Source organism: Mirounga leonina, unplaced genomic scaffold (genome assembly GCF_011800145.1).
Source record: "Mirounga leonina isolate KUSES-001 unplaced genomic scaffold, KU_Mleo_1.0 Mir_150, whole genome shotgun sequence".
NCBI lineage: Eukaryota > Metazoa > Chordata > Mammalia > Carnivora > Phocidae > Mirounga > Mirounga leonina.
The window spans coordinates 35,603,787-35,625,425 of record NW_023270374.1 but is presented as its reverse complement, the minus strand read 5'-3'; the positions used below and the strand labels follow the sequence as shown (position 1 = coordinate 35,625,425).

The 21,639-nt window shown below is 42.2% G+C and overlaps 1 protein-coding gene across 1 annotated transcript; it reads right to left on the bottom strand.

Moving 5' to 3' along the window:
* Positions 1-7,760: 7,760 nt before the first annotated feature.
* On the bottom strand, positions 7,761-10,025 carry LOC118011057 (eppin-like). The gene is made up of 2 exons (XM_035005630.1): positions 9,398-10,025; positions 7,761-7,951 (listed from the first exon to the last, which is right to left on the bottom strand). The coding sequence occupies exons 1-2, from the start codon at positions 9,525-9,527 to the stop codon at positions 7,761-7,763; spliced, it is 321 nt and encodes a 106-aa protein (XP_034861521.1). The 5' UTR covers positions 9,528-10,025.
* Between the last annotated feature and the right edge of the window lie 11,614 nt (positions 10,026-21,639).

Here is a 21,639-nt window from a genome sequence, read left to right as displayed (position 1 = left end):
CACTGCACAATTTGGTTGGTTTCCTCATCTGTGAAGTGAGAGAACTGGTGGGCTGTCTTCATGGTTTCAGCACATGCTCTGTGTCTCTGTCTGGCTTGTGCCTAATCCCCATGCCTCTTCTCATGCCACATAGGCACCTTCCTCTCCATAGTTCCACCTTTTCCTGTAGGAATGTAGCTCCTGCTGCTTCTCTCTCTCTCTCTCTCTCTTTGGAGGAGAAGACTTCATTGCCAATCAAAAGAGTCAAACATGTGTTCAAAGAAGCTGCAGCCACCTCTCCTTAGGAGGCCTTCCTGGGACTGAGGGTCAGGCAGGAGGCAAAGACTCCTGTTTTATGAGGTCACTTCCTCTGTGGCTTCAGAGAACTAGTCCTGGTCATCCATCCTGGGCCCTTCAAATCCTTCCTTCGCCTGCTCCCCTCAAATTATTTCCCTAGCTTTACCTGATATGTGCCTTTTCCAAGTTTAATTTTTTTTTCTTGAGAGAGAGATAGAGAGTCTTAAATAAGCTCCATACCCAGCTGGCTGTTTTGTGAGCACTGCCTGAAGAGTGGAGAATGTGAACTCCCCACTCTGGGGATGAGGGAGCTGGGTGACACCATTTCCCCTGCCCATCAACACTGACAGACTTCAGTGAGCAACACAGTGCCCCCAGTGGAAGCTGGAGTCAGTTATGCCAAGCCCTGCCTCCCTGCACCCTGCAGGTGCATTTTTACTAGGGCAAGTTAGCCTGAGAACCACACAGGGGCCTCTCCCCAGAAGACCAGCACAAACCCCTCACATCCACTGAGTCTGTTCATCAAGGACTGCAAAGCTTCAGCTCTAGGGGAAATAAGATCTAGCCTCTTAACAAGCAGACTAAAACACGCCTAGTTAAAACCTGCCACAGCATGGACAAGATCCAAACACCCCACTGCAGGCAAGGAGAAACTCTGCAGAGGATTAACCTGAGGGAAAGAACAGCCAAAACATAACAGCAGAGTGCACACCCTGAAACACTTCCTAAAGTGCCAGGCCCTGGATCCCTCCTCCTCCTCCTTCAAAGATTTTATTTATTTATTTGAGAGAGAGAGAGAGAGAAAGCACAAGAAGGGGGAGGGGCAGAGGGAGAAGCAGTCTCCCCACTGAGCAGGGGGCCTGATACGGGGCTCAATCCCAGGAACCTGGGATCATGACCTGAGCCGAAGGCAGATGCTTAACTGAGCCACCCAGTAGCCCCAGCACCTCTTAATATATCCATTACTCTCAGGGGCAGGAAATAAAACAAGTTCTCCTAACACAAAACACAGTGACCTAGACATAATGACAAGATGGAGGAATTCACCTCAAAAGAAAGAACAGGAAGAGGTCATGGCCAGAGATCTAATAAAAACAGATATAAACAATATTCCTGCACCAGAATTTAAAACAGCAATCATAAGGATGCTAGCTGGGCTTGAGAAAAGCATAGAGGACACTAGAGAATTCCTTTCTGCAGAGATAAGAGAACTAAAAACTAGTCAGCCGAAATAAAAAATACTATAACTGAGATGCAAAACTGACTGGATGCAATGACAAGGATGGATGAAGCAGAGGAACAAATAAGTGATACAGAAGATAAAATTATGGGAAATAATGAAGCTGAAGAGAAGAGGGAAAGAAATGTATTGGATCACAAATGTAGATTTAGGGAACTCAGCGGCTCCATAAAGCATAGTAGCATTCCTATCATAGGAATCCCAGAAGAAGAGAGGGTAAAAGGAGCAGAAGGTTTTTTTTGAGCAAATTATAGCTGGGGGTGCCTGGGTGGCTCAGTCGTTAAGTGTCTGACTTCGGCTCAGGTCATGATTCCAGGGTCCTGGGATTGAGCCCTGCATAGGGCTCCCTGCTCCATGGGGAGCCTGCTTCTCCCTCTCCCACTCCCCCTGCTTGTGTTCCCTCTCTCGCTCTGTCTCTGTTTGTCAAGTAAATAAATAAAATCTTTAAAAAAATTATAGCTGAAAACTTCCCTGATCAGGGGACAGAAACAGTCATCCAAATCCAGGAAGCACAGAGAACTCCCATCAAATTCAACAAATCCAGCCAACACCAAGACATATTGTAGTAAAATTTGCAAAATATAGGGATAAGGAAAGAATCCTGAAGATAGCAAGGGAAAAGAAATCCCTAACCTACAAGAAAAGAGAGAGAGAGGTTTGCAGCAGATTTGTCCACAGAAACGTGGCAGGCCAGAAGAGAGTGGCATGATATATTTAATGCGCTGAAGGGGAAAAATGTGCAGCCAAGAATACCTTATCCAGCAAGGCTGTCATTCAGAATAGAAGGAGAGATAAACAGCTTCCCAGACAAACAAAAACTAAAGGAGTTCGTGACCACCAAACCAGCCCTGCAAGAAATATTAAAGGGGACACCTTAAATGGGAAAGAAAGACGAAAAGCAACAAAGACTACATAGAATAATCTTCAGAAACAGCAACTTTACAGGTAATACATTGACACTAAACTCTTATCTATCAGTAATGACTCTGAATGTAAATGGACTAAATGTTCCAATTAAAAGACATACTGTATCAAAATAGATTAAAAAAAAAAAGACCCTTCTAAATGCTGCTTACAAGAGACTCATTTCAGACCTAAAGACACCTCCAGATTGAAAGTGAGGATATGGAAAACCATCTATCATGCTAATGGATGTCAAAAGAAATGTGGAGTAGCCATACTTTTATCAGACAAACTAGATTTTAAACCAAAGACTGTAATAAGAGATGAAGAAAGACATTATATCATAATTAAGGGATCTATCCAAAAGAAGATCTAATGATTGTAAATATTTATGCCCCCAATTTGGGAACACCCAAATATACAAATCTATTAATAACAAACATAAAGAAACTCATCGATAATAATACAATAATAGCAGGGAACTTTAATACCTCACTTAGAGCAATGGAACAGATCATCTAAGCAGAAAACCAACAAGGAAACAATGGTTTTGAATGACATATTGGACTAGATAGACTTAACAGACATTCATAACATTTCATCCTAAAGCATCAGAATCCACACTCTTTTTGAATGCACATGGAACATTCTCCAGAACAGATCACATACTGGGTCACAAATCAGCCCTCAACAAATACAAACAGATTGAGATCATACCATGCATATTTTCAGACCACAATGCTATGACACTTGAAATCAACCACAAGAAAAATTTGGAAAGACCACAAATACATGGAGGTTAAAGAACATCCTACTAAAGAATGAATGAGTTAACCAGAAAATTAAAGAAGAAATAAAAAAAATACATGGAAGCAAATGAAAATGAAAACATGACAGTCCCAAACCTCTGGGATGTAGCAAAGGCAATCCTAAGAGGGAAGTATATACAGGCCTTCTTCAAGAAGCAAGAAAATTCTCAAATATACAACCTAACCTTACACCTAAAGGAGTGAGGAAATGAACAGCGAATAAAGCCAGCAGAGGAAGGGAAATAAGATTAGAACAGAAATAAAGATATAGAAACAAACAAACAAAAAAACCCCCAGTAGAATGGATTAATGAAGCTAAGAGCTGGTTCTTTGAACGAATTAATAAATTTGATAAACCCCTAGCCAGACTTATCAATAAGAAAAGAGAAAGGACCCAAATAAATAAAATCACAAATTAAAGAGGAGAGATCACAACCAACACCAAAGAAATACAATTATAAGAGAATATTATGAAAAATTATATGCCAACAAACTGGGCAATCTAGAAGAAATGGACAAATTCCTAGAAATGTATGAACTACCAAAACTGAAACAGGAAGAAATAGAAAATTTGAACAGACCCATAACAAGCAAGGAAATCGAATCAGTAATCAAAAATCTCCCAACAAACAAAAGTCCAGGCCTGGATGTCTTCCCAGGGGAATTCTACCAGGCATTTAAAGAAGAGTTAATACCTATTCTTCTCAAAGTGTTCCCAACAATAGAAATGGAAGGAAAACTTCCAAATTAATTCTATGAGGCCAGCATTACCTTGATTCCAAAACCAAACAAACATCCCACAAAAAAGGATAATTGCAGGTCAATATCCCTGATGAACATGTGTGCAAAAATTCTTACCAAGATAATAGCTAATAGGATCCAAGAGTACATTAAAAGGATTATTCACCAGGACCAAATGGGATTTATTCCTGGGATGCAGAGGTGGTTCAATATCCACAAATCAATCAATGTGATATGCCACATTAATAAAAGAAAGGACAAGAACCGTATGATCCTCTCAATAGATGCAGAAAAAGCATTTGACAAGATACAGCATTTGTTCTTAATGAAAACTCTCAGCAAGTAGCTATAGATGGAACATACCTCAACATCATAAAGGCCATATATGAAAGATCCACAGTGAATATCATCCTCAATGGAAAAAACTTAGAGTTTTCTTCTATAGTCAGGAACAAGACAGGGATGTCCACTCTCACCATTACTATTTCACATAGTACTAGAAGTCTTAGCCTCAGCAATCAGACAACAAAAAGAAATAAAAGGCATCCAAATCAGGAAGGAAGAAGTCAAACTTTCACTCTTTGCAGGTGACATGATACTCTATGTAGAAAACCCAAAAGACTCCATCAAAAAAATTGCTAGAACTGATACAGGAATTCAGCAAAGTTGCAGGATATAAAAACAATGCACAGAAATCTGTTGCATTTCTATTCACAATAGTGAAGCAGCAAAAAAAGAAATCAAGGAATGATCCCATTTACAAATGCACCAAAACCCATAAGATACCTAGGAATAAACCCTAACCAAAGAGGTAAAAGATCTGTACTCTGAAAATATAGAGCACTTATGAAAGAAATTGAAGAGGACACAAAGAAATGGGAAAACTTTCATGCTTACGTATTGGAAGAAAAAGCATTGTCAAAATATCTATACTACCCAAAGCAATGTACACATTCAATGCAATCCCTATCAAAATACCACCAGCATTTTTCACAGAGCTAGAACAAATAATCCTAAAATTTGTATGGAACCAGAAAAGACCCTGAATAGCTAAAGCAATCCTGAAAAGGGAGAAGGAAAGCTGGAGGCATCACGATTCCAGACTTCAAGCTATATTACAAATCCGTAGTCATCAAGACAGTATGGTACTGGCACAAAAACAGACACATAGATCAATGGAACAGAATAGAAAACCCAGAAACAGACCCACAACTCTATGGTCAACTAATCTTTGACAAAGCAGGAAAGAAAATCCAATGGAAAAAATACACCTCTTCAACTAATGGTGTTGGGGAAATTGGACAGCCACATGCAGAAGAATGAAACTGGACCACTTTTTTATGCCATACACAAAAATAAATTCAAAATGGATGAAAGACCTAAATGTGAGACAGGAAGCCATCTCCTAGAGGAGAACACAGGCAGCATCCCCTTTGGCCTTGGCCACAGCAACTTCTTACCCGACAGGTCTCCAGAGGCAAGAGAAACAAAAGCAGAAATGAACTATTGGGACTTCATCAAGATAAAAAGTTTCTGCACAGAGAAGGAAACAATCAAGAAAACCAAAACACTGCATAAGTACTGGGAGAAGATGTTGGCAAATGACATCTCTGATAAAGGGTTAGTATCCAAAATTTACAAAGAACTTATCAAACTCAACAACCAAAAACCAAGTAATCCAGTTAAAAAATGGGCAGAAGACATTAACACACATTTTTCCAAAGAAGACATACAGCTGGCTAACAGACACTTGAAAAGATACTCAACATCACTCATCATCAGGGAAATATAAATCAAAACCATGGTGAGATACCACTTCACACCCATCAGAATGGCTAAAATTAACAACATGGGAAACAATAGAGGTTGGCAAGGATGTGGAGAAAGGGAAACTCTTTTACGCTGTTTGTGGGAATGCCAACTGGTGCAGTCATTCTGGAGAACAGTATGGAGGTTCCTCAAAAAGTTAAAAATAGAACTACCCTATGATCCAGCAATTGCACTGCTAGGTATTTAACCAAAAGATACAAAAATACAGACTTGAAGGGGTACATGAAGCCCAATGTTTACAGCAGCATTATCAACAACTGCCAAACTATGGAGAGAGCCCACATGTCCATCAACCGATGAATGGATAAAGAAGATGTGGTATATATATACAATGGAACATTACTCAGCCATCAAAAAGAATGAAATCTTGCCATTTGCAGTGACATGGATGGAGCTAGAGTATATTATGCTAAGTGAAATAAGTCAGTCAGAGAAAGACAAATACCACATGATTTCACTTATAGGTGGAAATTAGTAAACAAAACAGATGGATCTGTGGAAGGGAAAAAAGAGAAAGAGAGTGGGAGGAAAACCATAAGAGACTCTTTTTTATGGTTTATTTTAATTTTTAAATTTTTTAAATTTAAATTCAATTTAATTAACTTATAGCATATTATTAGTTTCAGAGGTAGAATTTGGTGCTTCATCAATTGTGTATAACACCCAGTGCTCATCACATCAAGTCCCTCTCAACCATCACCCAGTTAACCCATCCCCCCACCCACCTCCCCTCCAGTAACCTTCTGTTTGTTTCCTAGTTAAGAGTCTCTTATGGTTTGTTTCCCTTTCTGTTTTTGTTTTATTTTATTTTTCCTTCCCCTATATATATATACATATATATCAACATATATATATACATATATAATATACATATTTATATGCCACATCTTCTTTATCCATTCATCTGTCAATGCACATCTGCACTCTTTCCATATTTTGGATATTGTGGACTTTACTGCTATAAACTTTGGGGTGCATGTGCTCCTTCAAATTACTATGTTTGTAACCTTTGGATAAATACCTAGTAGTGCAACTGCTGGGTGGTAGGGTAGCTCTCTTTTTAACTTTTTGAGGAACCTCCATACAGTTTTCCGGAGTGGCTGCACCAGTTTGCATTCTCACCAACAGTGTAAGAGGGTTCCCCTTTCTCCACCTCCTGGCCAACATCTGTTGTTTCCTGAGTTGTTAATTTTAGCCATTCTGACTGCTGAGAGGTAGTACTGAGGCTCCTAAGGATAGAGAACAAACTGAGGGTTGATGGAGGGAGGCAGGTAGGGGATGGGCTAAATGGGTGATGGGTATTAAGGAGGGCACTTGTTGACAAACCATAAGAGACTCTTAATCTCAGAAAACAAACTGAGGGTTGCTGGAGTGGAGGGAGGTGGGAGGGATGGGGTGGCTGGGTGATGGACATTGGGGAGGGTATGTGCTATGGCGAGCACTGTGAATTGTATAAGACTGATGAATCACAGACCTGTACCCCTAAAACAAATAATACATTACATGTTAATAAAAAAAAAAACACACAAAAAAGGAGGGCACTTGTTGTGTGAGCACTGGGTGTTATATGTAAGTGATGAATCACTAAATTCTACTCCTGAAACCAATATTACATTATATGTTAACTAAAAAAATAATGAAATAAATAATAAATAAAACTTTCAACTTCAAAAGAAAGAAGAAAGAAAGAAAGAAAGAAAGAAAGAAAGAAAGAAAGAAAGAAAGAAAGAAAAGAAAAGAAAGAAAGCTATAAGAGTAAAAAGCAACCAAGATACTATGTGTTTCAATCCTATAGTCATTTTCTCTTTGGGGAAACTGAGGACCAGACAGGATGAAGATACTACCTAATGTCACATATAATATCAGGGGCAGAGATGGCTCTAAATTGCAGGTCTCCCCAACCCAGCAATCTTGCTCAGAGACTAGCCCTTAGCAAAGCAGGGACGATGCCACCCACGTGGTCAGAAGGTGAGGGTGTGGGCAGAAGGGCTGATTATTCTGAGGCTGTGAATATTACCTTGGTGGAGGTCTAAACATTTTTTTCCACAGCTGAAGTTGCAACACTTCTTCTTGTTGCCCAGACATTGTCTGTCCTTCATACATTCATCCCTTTCTCTGAATTCACGTTTCTCTAGGATTCTGGGGCATCTCCCTAAGAAAAGGACAGTTTTACAACCATGAATGTATGAGGGCATGGTGTCCACTCTTCTCCCAAACTGAGGCAATTCTGGGGAGTCAGGGAAGTTTGCTTTCTCTTTGCTCATACACAGGAGACCTTTTCCGCAGGGTGCTCTCATGTATTTCCCAACACCGCCTACACTACCCTCCCTTCTGACCACCCCTTATTCTCTACCTTCTTACCCTGTCCCTAGTTCCACCCCCTAGTGCCACCCCCTCTAAGGCAGGATTTCTCAACCTTGCCCCTGGGGCCTCATCATTATTTATGGGAGGGGGAGGGCTGCCCTGTGCACTGTAGGATGTTTACAGCATCCCGGCCCTCTAGCCACTGGATGCCAATAGCACTCCCCAGTTGAACAACCAAAAATGTCTCCAGACATAGCAAATGTCCCCTGGAAGGCAAAATCACCCCACCGAAAGCCACTGGTCTAAGCTAATCTGGTCATTTTGCCTCCTTGAGGAGTCAGTGTTTGGGAGTTCCTCCGGGGTGGGGGGCGGTGCTATTGCACAGTGATTAATATCCCTCACCCTGGCATCAGAGAGTCAGGTGTTTAAATTCTACCTCTTGGCTTACCACTCACCTCTCTGAACCTTGGGTTTCTCACTTGTAAAATTGTTTTAGCCTTACAGAGTCACTGAGGAAGAAATGAGACAAAAAGTGTAAAGCTCTAATCATAGGAACTGATGCATAGCAATGTTAATTAATGTCTGTCAACTGTTGCCCATAAGCCAAGCACTTTTCTATGCATTTTAAATACTATCTCATTGAGTTCTACTGACATCCCCATTTTGCAGAGGAGACAGAAGCACATGGAATTTAAGTAACTTGCCCAAGGTTATGGCTACTGAGTGGTAGAACCACTATGTCTGAATCCAGACCTCTCAAACTCCTTACTTTCTAAATGTTCAGTAAGTGGTAGCAAATATCATTATTACTATATAGTCCTGGAGTATTACTGTCATCAGTTCAAAGAAACTTCTGGATACTTTTATCCCAAAGGCAAGGCACCCCTGGGGATGCAAGAATACTTTATAGGACTACATTTGAAAGAATCAGGAGTTAATGGAGATGATATCCTGAGAAAGGGGGCTGTTTCTGTTGTGGGGTGAGGGAAGGTCTACTAGGCTTCCCAGATTCCTATAGCCCCTCCCATAAGCACTGGATCCTGTGACTCTTCCCTCCAACCCCAATTGACCTTCACTTCAAAGGGACTGAAAGTGGGGGTTGCCTCAGGTCTGCAATCTTGCATTCACTGAAGGGATCTTCCATCAAGAGGGAAATTGGAAGAAATATTCCAAATATGTCCCCACCTGGGACCAGGGCTAACATGGTGGGAAACAACTAGAGTCTTATTCCCTGTTCCCTCCTCCCAGCAACCTCCCCTCTCTCCAGGGCAAGGGCTGAGGCCCCAGTACTTGCTGGGAAGGATCCAGTCAGTCAGACCAGGTCCCTGGACATTCACTAGAAGGGTACATAAGACCAGGATGTTCAAAAATCTAGAAGACTCCATTCTGAAGAAGAGCTGGCCTGTCTGGTGATTCCAGAACATGAAAATGTCTAGCTGCTTTTGTCCAGCCTATTTCTTCAGTAGTCAGTATCTTGGATGTGAGAACTGGAGTCAAGCCAGACACCTCCTTTCCTGCTGGGAACACCAAGTTTCTGAGATCATCAATGTGACCAGCTGGCATCTACAGTGCACAGTCCTGGGGAAGGGTCTTTGATTGCATGGCTCCTGATCCTCAGCAGCCTGGGCTGTGCTGAGCCCTCTGGTCAACCAGGGGGAGTGGGCAAAACTTGTCTCACTTTCTAAGTGACCTCAGGACTCAATGCCACCATCAAGGGTCTTCTTGATGACTCTGAGAGTTGTGGAATGTGCTTGTTCTCCATTCACTTTCCATTTTATCTGCATGCTGAGTGGCATGGCCCTTTTGTTTGTCTCTGACAATGTGTTTCTAGGCATCTCTTGGTATCTCTTTGTTTTTCTGTGCTTTTCTGTGTCAATGTCTGACTTACTTTCTTTTTCTGTGGGCCTCTCATGGTCTCTGTGTCCCTTTCTCCCTCTCCCACCCTTTCCTCCCTCCTTCTCCATTTTCTCCTCGGGTAGTTCCTATTCTTTGACTAAGGCCAAAGTGTAAATGTGTTGCCACAGAGTGGGGTGTGGGGGAGGAACAGCCCGTCAGCTGAGTTTTCAGAAAGTGTTTGTCGAGGTCCTATTGTTTGAGAGCAGTGGAGATTGTCAGAAGAGCTTATGGGGAGTGTCTCCCATCTGGTGCAAGCTCCTTGTTGTTTGAGGAGGAACTGGAAGATGGGGAGACCTGCCTGAGAGACTATACCCCAGTAAAGATCCATAGGCAGCAGAGTTGCTGGCTTCTGACTGGACTGGTGAAAGGGCTCTGGAGAGAGTGCTGGGGTACTTGGTAGCTTTCCTACAGGGAATCCACAATGCCAGCGAGTCCATCAGTCTTAGCAGAAGGAGAGACTCTCTTCAAAGTGTAAATGTCATCTGTAGGGTCCCCGTTTCCTTCCTTAACTAGCTGTTGCACTTTGGGGCCAAGCTTTGTTCTCCATTTGTCCTACACGATGGGCAAAAGCCAGACAAAGCCAGCCTTATCATCAGTGAGTGACTATATGGTCACAAAATTTAGGTTCACCAACAGAGCCCCCTATGGGAATCTGTGGTGTAGGTCTCAGCCTATTGACAGTGGTATTCTCTGCTAGGAAGGCCTGAGATGCCCTTGGGGCATATTTACTCAAAATGAGACCCACAGACATCCCCCTACCACCACTGGACCAGTGTTGTGGTTGGACCAGGCTTTGTGGTTTTATTATGATCAGAGGACCCACCTCTGCCAAATCATCAGGGAACTTAAGAAAACGAGATTTATTGCTCACAAGTCCTGGAGGGTACATGGCAAGTCAGAAGGCCACACAGAAGGTTGTGGACAGGGCGCCTGGGTGGCTCAGTTGGTTAAGCGACTGCCTTCGGCTCAGGTCATGATCCTGGAGTTCCGGGATCGAGTCCCACATCGGGCTCCCTGCTCAGCGGTGGGTCTGCTTCTCCCTCTGCCCTCTTCCCTCTCGTGCTCTCTGTCTCTCATTCTCTCTCTCTCAAATAAATAAAATAAAATAAAATAAAATAAAATTAAAAAAAAGAAGGTTGTGGACAGAGAGACGGGGAGAAAGTGCAGACTTGGGGCTCTCCCTTTATTCAGGCCCAAGGGTGGAATAGCTAAGGTTTCATGGGTTCACTTTCTATTGGAGAATTTAAAGCATATAAAAGTGCAGATTAGGATGAGGGAAGGGAGAAGCAGGGTCACTCCAGTGATTAGTTGTCTGGGTTACTCGAGGCCTTTCTAAAAGGGGAACTTCATTAGTGAAGGCAGCTGGTTCCTTATCCTAGTTAGTATCTGTGTTACATAGCTGGGGATGTATTTATTTGAAATGGGTGTCTTTGAAATGGATGCCTCAGCACTCAAAAGCTTAATGTCAGGCACTTACATTACAATGAAAAAGCTGAATATCAGGCACTTACACTACAGAGTCCCATCCCACCAGTTTCAGGAATCAGGTGGACCCCACAAAGGGACCAGGGAATAAATTTCTAATGAACAACCAAGATGTCTTGAGTGGTGCTCTCCCTCTTATTCTGTGTCCCTCCCAAACTCAGTCCAGGAGAGAACACAAAGCTGAACCACCTGGGTGGAAGGACTCTCAGGGTACAAGTCCCACACATAGGGATGATAAGGCCCAGAGGAATGCAGATGCTGACTCAATGTCACCAAGTGAGTGAGTGTCAGAGATAAAGGTAAAAGGGAATGGAGTGTCTGAGTTCTTGTCAGAGGTCACTATGGAATGTTCTGATACAAGTATGGATATAATATCTTACTATGGAGTTGAAGGTAGGGAGGAATAGTGCATAAAAGGGGATGAAGGTGATGTCTATAGTGGGGACAGAGGCTAAAGAGCCCCCAGAGTCTGTAAACGTCCAAGTGGTTCCCAGGGCTCCCAAATAAGGCTGAATTCTTCTCTAAATTTTCTTCCTTTTTTTTTTTTTAAGATTTTATTTATTTATTTGACAGAGAGAGACACAGCATGAGAGGGAACACAAGCAGGGGGAGCGGGAGAGGGAAAACAGGCTTCCCGTGGAGCAGGGATCCCGATGCGGGGCTGGATCCCAGGACCCTGGGATCGTGACCTGAGCTGACAGCAGACACTTAATGACTGAGCCACCCAGTCGCCCCAAATTTTCTTGAATGTAAATGAAAGTTGAGAATTTCAGGTTATTCTATCTCCTCTGTCCTGCCTAATATCCCACCCCACCCAAGGATCTCATTTTCCAAGTGAGTGAGATGAAATTTATGCCTTTGGAGCCTAGGATGAATGATATTTTTGGTCCCTTCCCTCACCCCATTTCTTGAAGAAGGCTGAGTGAGGATCCATGTGGATCTTTGCCCTGCTTCCCATATCTCCTGTCACTGATGGTCATACTGCCCTCCCTCTATCTCAACCACACTTCTGTTCCAGCACCAATCCCCTGCTCAGAGTGAGGGACTCCAAAAGGGTACCAAGGTAGATGGCCTCTACCTAGAAATTCCTGCTTGTTAATTAGGCCAAGACACTTTGCTCAAACTTCCTGTCTCTGGCTTTCTGTGTTGTTCTCTGTGCCTCTAAGTGTATTACTGAGTTTCATGTTTGTTTCCCCAAATAAACTCTGAGCTTCATTGAACAGGTCTGTGTCTAGAACCTAGTGCTTAGAACATTAATAGACTCAGAATAAACACTCAGTACAAACCACTGGATGAAAGGTCAATATGTGGATGGCTCATAGTATGTATGATGAATGGGAAGATGAAGAATATGAAGAAGGATGGGTGGGGCTATCATGGATATTTGGGTGAGTGAATGCATGAACATGGATGGGTGGGTCAACGGCTGGGGAAGAAGTGGATTGGATTGAACATAAGGATGGATAGGTTAGTCATGGGATGAATGGGCCTATTGATGGAAACTCTTCGAATGAAAGGTAGATGAATAAATTGGTAGGTGGATGGAGGGCAGATGGGCGTAGAAATGTTGGAGAAGTATATTGATGGGAATGAGAGAATGTGTGTGTATGAAAGATGGATAAAGGCTGGATATAAAACAGGCAGCTGGATAGGTAGAGAGAAGATGGGTGAGAAGAGGAAGTGGATAGATATACGAGTGAATGAATGGTTGGAAAGACAGATAAATTTAAAGTTATGTTTATGCAGGCTAGGTGAGTGGATGGATGTGTGAGTAAATGGATGGAATGATTGGTGGATAGGTGGGAGTGGGGTGGAAACATGAGTATATGAATGAAAACATTAATGAAAATTAAAGATATAAAAAGAATTATGTACAAAATAATGTATACCTCTCTAAAGTAATACATTTGAAAGTGGAGAGAAAATGGATGAATTTTAGCAACATATAAAAGATGAAAATTTACAGAAAAAGAGATAGAGAGCCTGTACAGTCTATAAAATATGTACAAAAAAACCTATATGTCATTATAGAAGAAAGCTTACCTAGAGTTTTTGGAGCGAAATTTTGTCTAGCCTTCAAGGAATAGAGGATATCATTAAAAGTATTATTATTGAAGATAGTATTAAAAATATTACAGATCATAGGAAGTGCCTGGCTGGTTCCATTGGTAGAGCATGCAACTTTTGATCTTGGGGTGCGAGTTCAGGCCCCATGTTGGATGTAGACTTTGCTTAAAATAAAATAAAAAATAAGTTTAAAAACTTAAAATATTATAGATCATAGGGAGAAAAAGTACATTTCCCAATTTAGTTTTCCATGCTAGTTTGTTGAAACCTGTATGACTCAAATAGCAAGACATACAGAAGTAATAGATCTATTTTACTTTTGACCATTGATGTGAAAATTCTGAACAAACTATTTGCTTAAAGAACCTTCAGTGTATTAATACAAGTATACCCTCTATATGATTAAGGTCAATCCAGGAATGCAAGGATGGTTCAACATATGAAGATTTAATAATATAAGCTCTTATACTAACAAATTAGAAGAGAAAAATCATTGATGACTAGATGCTTAAAAGGTATTTGATAAAATTCCACAGTAATTTCCAATAGCACTTGTAAACGGATAAAAAGAAAACAACTAAGTGCAGTAAAATCTATTTATTCCAAAGCCAACAACAATGTCCTTTTATACAGCAAGAGATGCTGACTTTATTTTTTTTATTTTGTTTTTCCATATTTTTATTATGTTCAGTTAGCCACTGTATAGTACCTCATTTTGTTTTTGATGTAGTGTTCAATGATTCATTAGTTTCATATAACACCCAGTGCTCATCTCAACATGTGTCCTCCTTAAAGAAAGAGCCAAACAGGGGTAGATGTCATTGCCTTTATTTTCCTTAATTTCTTTTCTTTTCCCCCCCTTTTTTTAAAATTTAAATTCAATTAGCCATGGTATAGTACATCATTGGTTTTATATAATGTTCAATGATTCATTAGTTCAGTATAACACCCAGTGCTCATCATATCACATGTCCTCTTTAACGCCCATCACCTAGTTACCTCATCGCCCCACCCACCTCCCTATCCGCTAACCTCAGTTTGTTCCTTGGAGTTCAGAGTCTCATATGGTTTGTCTCCCTCTCTGATTTCTTCCCATTCAGTTCCCTCCCACAACCCATATTGTCCTCTGCACTATTCCATACATTTCACATATGAGTGAAACCATATGATAATTGTGTTTCTCTGATTGACATATTTTACTTAGCATAATACCCTCCAGTTCCATCCATGTTGATGTAAATGGTGGATATTCATCCTTTCAGATGGCTGAGTAATATTCCATTGCATATATGAACCACATCTTTATTCATTCATCCACTGAAGGATATCTTGGCTCCTTCCACAGTTTGGCTATTGTGGCATTGCTGCTATGAACATTGGGGTGCATATGGCCCTTCTTTTCCCTACGTCTGTATCTTTGGGGTAAATACCCAGTAGTACAATTGCTGGGTCATAGGGTAGCTCTATTTTTAATGTCCTGAGTAACTTCCATACTGTTTTCCAGAGTGGCTGTACCAGCTTGCATTCTCACCAATAGTGTAAGAGTGTTCCCCTTTCTCCACATCCTTGCCAACATTTGTTCTTCCCTGTCTTGTTAATTTTAGCCATTCAGACTGGTATTAGGGGGTATCTCATTGTGGTTTTGGTTTGTATTTTCCTGATGACAAGTGATGTGGAGCATTTTTTCATGTGTCTGTTGGTCATTTGTATGTCTTCTTTGGAGAAGTGTCTGTTCATGTCTTCTGTCCATTTCTTGACTGGGTTATTTGTCTTAGGGTGTTGGGTCTGATAAGTTCTTTATAGATCTTGGATACCAGCCCTTTATCTGATATGCCATTTGCAAATACCTTCTCCCATTCTGTAGGTTGCCTTTTAGTTTTGTTGATTGCTTCCTTTGCTGTGCAGAAGCTTTTAATCTTGAGGAAGTCCCAATAGTTCATTTTTGCTTTTGTTTCCCTTGCCTTTAGAGACGTGTCTTGCAAGAAGTTGCTTTGTCCAAGGTCGAAAGGTTGCTGCCTGTGTTGTCCTCTAGAATTTTAATGGATTCCTGTGTCACATTGAGGTCTTTTATCCATTTTGAGTTTATCTTTGTGTATGGTGAAAGAGAATTGTCCAGTTTCATTCTTCTGCATGTGGCTATCCAATTTTCCCAGCACCATTTATTGAAGAGACTGTCTTTTTTCCATTGCATATTCTTTCCTGCTTTGTGAAAGATGAGTTGACCATAGAGTTGAGGGTCCATTTCTGGGCTCTCTATTCTGTTCCATTGATCTACATGTCTGTTTCTGTGCCAGTACCATGCTGTCTTGATGAACCCAGCTTTGTAATATAGTTTGAAGTCAGGCATTGTGATGCCCTGAGCTTTGGTTTTCTTTTTGAACATTCCTCTGGAGATTCAAGGTCTTTTTGGGTTCCATACCAAGTTTAGGATTGTTTGTTCCAGCTCTGGGAAAAATGTCGATGGTATTTTCAACATTATTTCAGATGCTCTACATGATATAAAAGGCAAGGAAATAAAGCAAGTCCTGAAATTGGAATAAAGAAGAGTCAAATTTCTCATCATTTTCAGATGATATGATTTTATATAAAATCAAAGCAGCCCCATTAAATATTGTTATACTTCATAAGACAATTTGGGAAGGTAGTTGGATAGAAGATAAAATCAATAGCTTTTTATTATGCTAGTCATAATTAATTACATCGAGGATAATATTTTCCACTTACTATTCATTTTTGACGTTCCAGGCACTTCAGTCCACAATGTGAACAGCACTTCTGTGACACTGAGCAATCATGATCCTTCAGGCACTTGGGTCTATCAATCTTGGAACACATCATGGGTTTGTGTGGGCAGAAACCTGATTTAACTTTATGGGATAAAATAAGACACTTGACCTCGAAATACTTTATCATGTTTGGGGGAACTTGGGGAACCCTAAACAGGGTTTTCTTCTGACTAAGCCTCTTACCCTTCCCCCCAAGAGTAACAACAGAGGCAGAAGGCAGAGTATCAACTTCCAGTGGCTAATAATTTGAGGAGTATCAAAAAGGCTTGCCATCTCTGACATAGACAATCTGATAGGATTCCTGCTGGCCCCCACAGAACTTAGGGATTTGGGCTATCTAATCCCAGAGTACCAGAGGTAGAAGGACTATTAGAGAGCACCCAGAACTTCCTTGTTTTATAAGTTGTAGAAATTGAAGATCACGTAGGGGCAAGTGAGTTGTCTATGGCCATACAGAAAATAAGTAGAAGAGTTGAAATCAGTTGAAAGGCCTTGGGTTCCTTCCACCATACTGTGCTGTACCTCAAAACACTAACAGTCCCTGGAACAAGACCATACCATCTCAGCACTACATGAGGAAATGAGCACTAGCCTCAGAGTCTACCAAGATCACTTCTGCCCACCAGCATTTTGCTACCCATTTTTTTCCCCAGCACACCTTACAGGATGTGAATATGCTCTATATGCTGTGAAGTTCTGTTTAGACATAAGGGCTTATTAGGAATGTACCTAATGGTTATCATTTTTTTTTTTTGTATGAGTAAGTGGATACTGTCACCTGTCAGTCAGTAAGGAATGAGACTCAGAATAAATAAGGTCTCATGGGGAAAAAATAAGGAGTGGTAATGTGCATGGTTGGCTTTGAAGACTAGCGCAATAGTTTCTGGAAATCAAGAGGACAACACGAGAGCAGTGATTGGGCATTAAAAAAGGACAAATTCCCAAGAGATATCTAAGGTCAACCAAAGGGGTATCCCTATTCGATGGGACAACATGGCATCCTTAACATATGCCCCAGAGACTTTGGGAGGAACATCCGCACTCCTCACCTGTCCAAGCCTTGGCACAAACAAAGCCACACATGGATTCACAACATTGTCATGTTCGGAGCAATCGGAGTCACTTACATGAAGCTGGACACACCATACGGTCCTTGAAAGGGAAGAGTGGGCACTGTCCATTCTTGACTAAAACAAGAGTAGATGTGAGTTCCCTCAAACTCCACCCCATCTCACACCCTTCAAACACCTTTCCCCTCCCTTCAAAACTAGTATCTCTTTCTGTGACTTGGTTCACTCTACCGTGACTACCTCTGGTAGGCTGTGGAGGAATGGAATGCCTCAGCATCTCATGCGATGTAAGAGAGAGTTAGGCTTGTTCTTTGAAGCTCCAGGTGAGAAGACGGCTCCCCGGATTGGGGCGGCAGCTGAAGATGTGGTAGCAAGTGGTCAGATTCTGGATCTATTTTTAAGATAGATCTAAAATGATTTCCTAGCTCAATGGGTGTGGATTGAGAATGTCGATGTTGATTCATCAAGGGTGATTTAGAAGTTTATTTCAACCAAGATGGGGAGAAGTGTGGGCAGAGCAGGATTGAGGTGGGAGAGCAAAGATGAGTGGTTCTGTTTTAGACAAGTGAAGTGTGAGGTGTTTGTGAGATAGAGATGAAGGAGTAGAGAATGCAGTTGGAGTTTGGGAGTCAAATTCAGACTGGAGCTACAACTATTTGGGTCACTAGGACATAGATGGTGTTGAAATCAATTCTTTAGGATTTTGTGCATGTTTCCTGTTGTCATTATTTGATTACAAATTCTATGAGGGCAGGAAATGTTTCTTTTCTTCTCTTTCGCCTTCTCCTCCTTCTCCTTTTTCATCAAGTCAGACTCTGACAGAGTGTGGTGTGTTTGACTCTCAGAGCTATGGTTAGGTCCTTTCTTAGCCCCAAACATAAATTTCCCCCAATCCCACCCAAGCCCATTTCCCTGGCTTCTTCTTCCTGCTGGCTTCTGAGAGTGAGCCAAGGTCTAATCCATAGTGCCATTGATTCCTTACAGCCTCTCACAAATGATCAGGCCACAAGATTGCCTAATTTCCTATCTATAAAATGAGAATTACAATCTCTAGTTTACAAACTGCTTAAAGGAAATAAGGGGGCTGATGGGGAGCCTGGGTGCCTCAGTCGGTTAAACATCAGACTCCTGATTTCAGCTCTGTTCATGATCTCGGTGTCCTGAGATCAAGCCCCAGGTTGGGCTCTGTGCTCAGTGTGGAGTCTGCTTGAGAATCTCTCTCTGCCTCTCTCTCTGCTCCTCTCCCTCTTACACTCTTAAATAAATAAATAAATATCTTAATAAAGAAAGGATTAAGGAGGATGATGCCCTTAATAAACTCACCACAATGCCTGGCCCAGGGAAGAGCTTGGCAGATATGGGTTTGCTTCCTCCCTTTTTAGGGCTAGATATGTCTTCCTAATTTCCAAGCTTGTGGGAGGCAGAATTCTAAAGTTACATTCCCAAGATTCTCATCCTCTGGTTATTGAATCAAACATGAATTTAGGTGCTGCTGTGAAGGGATTTCATAGATGGAATTAGAGCCCCAAGTTAATTGACCTTAAAATATAGAGATTATCTGACTGGGCCAGACCTAAGCTGTTGAGTCCTTAAAAAGAAGAGTTTGCCCTGTGACTAACAGAGAAGAGTTAAAAGAGATTCGAAGTGTGAGAGGAACCCAACAGGCTATTAGGAGCTTTGAGGACTAAGTGACCTGGACTGAAGGTGGCCTCTGGAAGCAACCTCACTGGTACAACTACAAGGAAATGATTCTGCCACAACCAGTGAGTGTCCACGAGAACCCTGGGTCCCAGATGGGAACTGCAGCTTTGACTGACACCCTGGTTTCAGCCTGCTGAGACCTGAGCAGAGAAGCCTGATATACCACACCAGACTTCTGACCTACAGGGAACATATCACACAGCAACAGATAGTTACTACACTGTGCCACATGGCCATAGGGCTCTAAGCTGGCATCTCTCCAGTGGGATCTAAACAGAGAGGCATGATCCTATTGGATACTACTGAATCTTGGAATTATAAAGTTTAGATTTGTAAAGACCATACTGGTCATTAGTATCACTCTCCTAATTTCCTAGGTTAAAAAAAAATGAAGTCAGATGGGAAAATACAGTGAAAGAGGGGTGGGTCTAGGACCTCCAATCCATGACTCACTCCAGAAGCCCTGAACACTGACCATTGAGACTTTCAGTACTTTCCAGCTATATTTCTTACCCTTCATACCACCCTTCATGCACTCTCTAAGGATGTCTGAAGCTAAGAAGAATTATGGTTCCTAATCCGGAGTGTGCATTGGAAACACTTGTGCATCTTTCAGAAACTAAAGACCATGGCACGAATCAGAATCTCTAGAAAGTGAAGCCTAGGGACTTAAAGTTTAAAAGCACCTCTGGTGACACTGAAGCAGGCAGCTGGGCACCATGATGTAGGCTGCTACTGGGGAACTACTGTTCTAGGTTTGGGCACAGAGAGAGTAAAGCAATTCAAATAGGAACACCTCCAAAGAGATAAAAAGGCATAGAGATCTTGGGATTATAAAGACTAATGTCTCTTCACTAGTGTAGACTCTAGTCACTCCTGCCTCCCTTCTGCTTCTGAGGCATGTAAACTGTTTTTGGTTTAGCCATTGTAGCTCCTTGCCCTACTGTCAGCTTCAGCGCTCACTTAGAATCCTTCTCCCTCCCAGTCAGCCCTCCTCAGCTACTTACCTTGTCTGTGCAGTCCCCTCCCCAAATGCACAAGCCCTGGGGGTTCCTCTGCAGCTACTGGGGATGGTCCCCGGAGTTTGGGTCTCAGCTCTCTCCTGTCATTACCTGACACACACTTCCTGCATCAATTTGCATGATGCTAACTGTGGTTCCCATGCCTCCCTCCAGACCTATTCTCACTTCCAAGCTAAGGCACGTATCCAACCACCTGGGGAACATACGTCTGGGCATCTCAAGAGACCTGTAAGCCCACATGTATAAATCAGAATTAGCTTCTCCCTATTCCTCAGCAGTACCTCCTTCTCTCTGCTCCCATCTTTGTATTTGGCATCAACAGGCCCCCAGGCTGTCTTGAGAACCCTGAGATTCACTCTTCCCTCTTCTTTACCCTAGCATCCTGTCAGTCATGGACTTGGGCCAGTTCTACCTCCCAATCTCTTTCCAAGCCCCATGGCTTCCCCTCTTGGCCACCACTTGCGGGTCAGCCCCCAGCGTCATCCCAACTCTCTCCTCCACTTGTGCAACCGCCTCCTCACTGTCCTTTGCCCTCAGGCTCTTGCCTAGTGACCGATTTGTTTTAAAAATTTAAACTTGGAGGGATGCCTGGTTGGTTTGGTCAGTTAAGCATCAGACTCTTGATTTCGGTTTAGGTCATGATCTCAGTTAGGGTCATGACATTGTGCCTCTTATCAGGCTCTTAACTGGGCATGGATTCTGCTTAAGATTTTCTTTCCCCTCTTTCCCATCTCTCATTCTTTCTCTCTCTCTATTTTTTTTTTAAATGTTTTATTTATTTATTCATGAGAGTCAGAGAGAGGCAGAGGCAGAGGGAGAAGCAGGCTCCCCGCCCAGCAGGGAGCCCGATGCGGGACTCAATCCCAGATCCCTGGGATCATGACCTGAGTCAAAGGCAGACGCTTAACCATCTGAGCCACCCAGGCGCCCCTTTCTCTCTCTCTATTTAAAAAAAAAAAAAAAAACTTGGAAAAGGCACATAACAGGCAAAGCTAAGGAAATAATTTGGAGAGAACAGTTGAAGGAAGGTTTTGAGGGGTCCAGGGTGGGTGCATAGGGCTAGTTCTCTGAAGCCACAGAGGAAGTGACCTCATAAAACAGGAGTCCTTGCCTCCTGCCTGACCCTCAGTCCCAGGAAGGTCTCCTAAGGAGAGGTGGCTGCAGCTTCTTTGAACACATATTTGACTCTTTTGATTGGCAATGAAGTCTTCTCCTCCAAAGAGAGAGAGAGAGAGAAAAGCAGCAGGAGCTACATTCCTACAGGTAAAGGTGGAACTATGGAGAGGAAGGTGCCTATGTGGCATGAGAAGAGGCATGGGGATTAGGCACAAGCCAGACAGAGACACAGAGCATGTGCTGAAACCATGAAGACAGCCCACCAGTTCTCTCACTTCACAGACAAGGAAACCAACCAAATTGTGCAGTGGTGAATGGGTTTGTCTGAGGTCACGTGGAGTGTAGTGTAGGACCTTCAGACCCAGGCCCAGGACCCTGCCAGTGGCCCCACAC